General features: G+C 31.0%; 1 protein-coding gene across 1 annotated transcript in view; it reads right to left on the reverse strand.

Moving 5' to 3' along the window:
* Nucleotides 1–2,757, reverse strand: part of Sycp1 (synaptonemal complex protein 1) — a 92,027-nt gene that overhangs the window by 14,888 nt on the left and 74,382 nt on the right. Inside the window, exon 28 of the mRNA XM_029475543.1 lies at nucleotides 2,166–2,222. Within this exon, the coding sequence (XP_029331403.1) occupies nucleotides 2,166–2,222 (57 nt within the window). The remainder of the gene's footprint in view (nucleotides 1–2,165; nucleotides 2,223–2,757) is intronic.

Consider the following 2,757-nt stretch of genomic DNA (forward strand, 5'->3'; position numbering starts at 1 on the left):
GAAGGAAGGAAGGAAGGAAGGAAGGAAGGAAGGAAGGAAGACAAAAAATGTTTTGAGTGCGGTGTAGTATTAAAAGTTATGAAAGTAGGAGCATACAATATTCTCTTCTCTGGGTATATTACTGTTTTCCCAGCTGATTACAAGTATGTCTCCAGATTTAAATTTGCCAATTAAAAAAAAATCAAGCTACTAAATGAAAATGATTCATTTTCTGCCTTGTTCTAATGATCTATCATTACAATCATTTTTCAGCACATAGGAATTTTTCATTTTTCACTTTTCTGAACTTTTGTTTTGAGAGCTGGTCTGAGACTCCATATAAAAATCAAGTTGTCTTTGAACTTGCAGCAATCTTCACCTCCTAAATGCAGAAGTAAAGGACTGTTTCAATTGTTATTTCTGTATACTTTTTGTACGTATTTTATACCATAATTGGATGTATAATTTTGATGACAGCTTATGTTTTTTCTGCTCTCTGGTATCTTCAGAGGACATATTTGGAACCTCCAACTGTTGCTTTTCCAGGACTTTCCCCAAATAGATCTGAATGGAAATTTAAAGTCACTGTCCTACCACCTTGTGGCCATGTCAGGGAAACGCCACTTATTTGGGCAGACTAAAAAACAAGCCTGACTTTCACACACATATCCCTTGGAAAATACATATTTCTTCATAATAATGGAAATAATCATAGAAATGCATATTTCTGTAAACACAATTTGTCATAATGTATTTCAAATGATATAGAACATACATTGATTGTCTCTGTTTTATTTATCTTATATGACATTTACTCTATGCTAAAGATTATTTTAAATAGATTACAAATACCATCTCACTTAATCTTCCTAACAAATTGAAGATATAAGTAAGAAAATCCTTTTACAGAAAATTAAGGCATGAAGAATTTAAATAACTTACACAACATTAGAAACATTTGATCAATTTAATGTCTGTGATATCCCATTATGGTTAGAAAAGTATAATTCTCAAAGGTCTATTTAAATTTCTTCAATTCTTTAATAATTTTGTTCATTTTTACAGCATATATAACATGTAGACTCTTCAGATAAAAAAATTATCACTTACTAATCTGATAACAGATATAATTAAGTACATATTATAGAATTAAACATGAATTAGCCTATCTCTAGGAAAACATAATATATAATTTAATTATATGAATGTTCTAAATCTATAAAAGAATATTAGTGACTATATTTTTTTCATCTTATCAGCTATTGCACTGACTATAATGTTGCTGGTTAATTTTAGTACGTAATATCTTCAATGATAATCTTTTCAAGTATCTAATGCAGTCTCTGGGAAAATAAAGCACCAAGTATTCACAAACAGGTTCAATACTTCCTTCTCTTCTTTTAACTCAAAGATCACAAAGCTGTGGCATTATCTATGCCTAACAACTGAGTTATTTCCAGACTACTTTGTTTCTGACTTCAATGTAATTATAATCATAGCGATGTCTGCTAAAAGGACATGTCATTGTGAAGAAGAGAACAACTGAACCCAACACTTGTAAGTCAGAGGCTCTAGATTAACTCTTCATCCCCACAATGAAACTTCCTTACGTTGGAGAGCTCTATAAATACATTTTATTCTTTTATTTATTATTGTTTTATTATTATTTTTCTCTATATGGTAAGGTAGCTCAGCAAATAGCCTGCTTGCTGACCTTCATCCAATCTTCAGGACTCACATGATGAAAGGAAAACCAGCTTCCACAAATTGTCCTCTGCTTCACACAGGAACTCTTGCATGTACACATACACACGCGCGCGCACACACACACACACACACGCATGTGCACACACACATATACACACAGAATAAATTTTTAAAGAATTAAATTGAACTAATATCTAAATCTCCAAAACAAAACAAAATATCAAATGTATAAAAAAAGTTTAGCTAATGCCTTTGAATTAATATAACAAGAATTAATTTTGGAAACAAAATTTGATATATTTTTAAAGTTATTTTTCTAGTTATGAGCAACAAGAACTATTTCTAATTATTGTTTGAAAAATGAGCTATATCCCAGAGGCAGAACATTTATTTGCCTGACACACATAAGGGCTTAGGTCCAACATCTTGAACTGGAAATATATTGCTTATTAAAAAATAGAATGGCATAAAACTCTTACCTTGTCTTTTTTATCTTTGAGAATAGCTGTGTTTTCTTTTGCCATTTTTAGTTTCTCCTATTAAAAATAAATAGCAAATTATATAACAAATACTACTATTAACACAAGTTAAAACAAACAGTTTAAACAATCATTTCTACAGAGTTTTTATATAGCTTTATCTCTTAGTTCTTTATTACCTCCTGCACATCTGTGAAATAACTAGTGAGTTTCTTTAAGATTTGAATCTCAACTTTCTTACTTTTAAAATTTGAAATGAATGAAAAAAAAAAAAAACTACAGAGTAAGGGTTACAGACAAGTACCTAAATAACTACAAGTTGCAAAAAATCTAAATCATAGTCTATATTGAGAAATTTAGTCTGCTTTTCCCTTAGGTGTTAAGAAAGTACATTTCTCCACTGTTGGTGGGATTGCAAGCTTGTACAACCACTCTGGAAATCAGTCTGGCGGTTTCTCAGAAAATTGGACATGGTACTACCAGAGGATCCCGCAATACATCTCCTGGGCATATATCCAGAAGATGTTCCAACTGGTAAGAAGAACACATGCTCTACTATGTTTATAGCATCCTTATTTATAATAGCCAGAAG

Source organism: Mus caroli, chromosome 3 (assembly GCF_900094665.2).
Source record: "Mus caroli chromosome 3, CAROLI_EIJ_v1.1, whole genome shotgun sequence".
Taxonomy (NCBI): domain Eukaryota; kingdom Metazoa; phylum Chordata; class Mammalia; order Rodentia; family Muridae; genus Mus; species Mus caroli.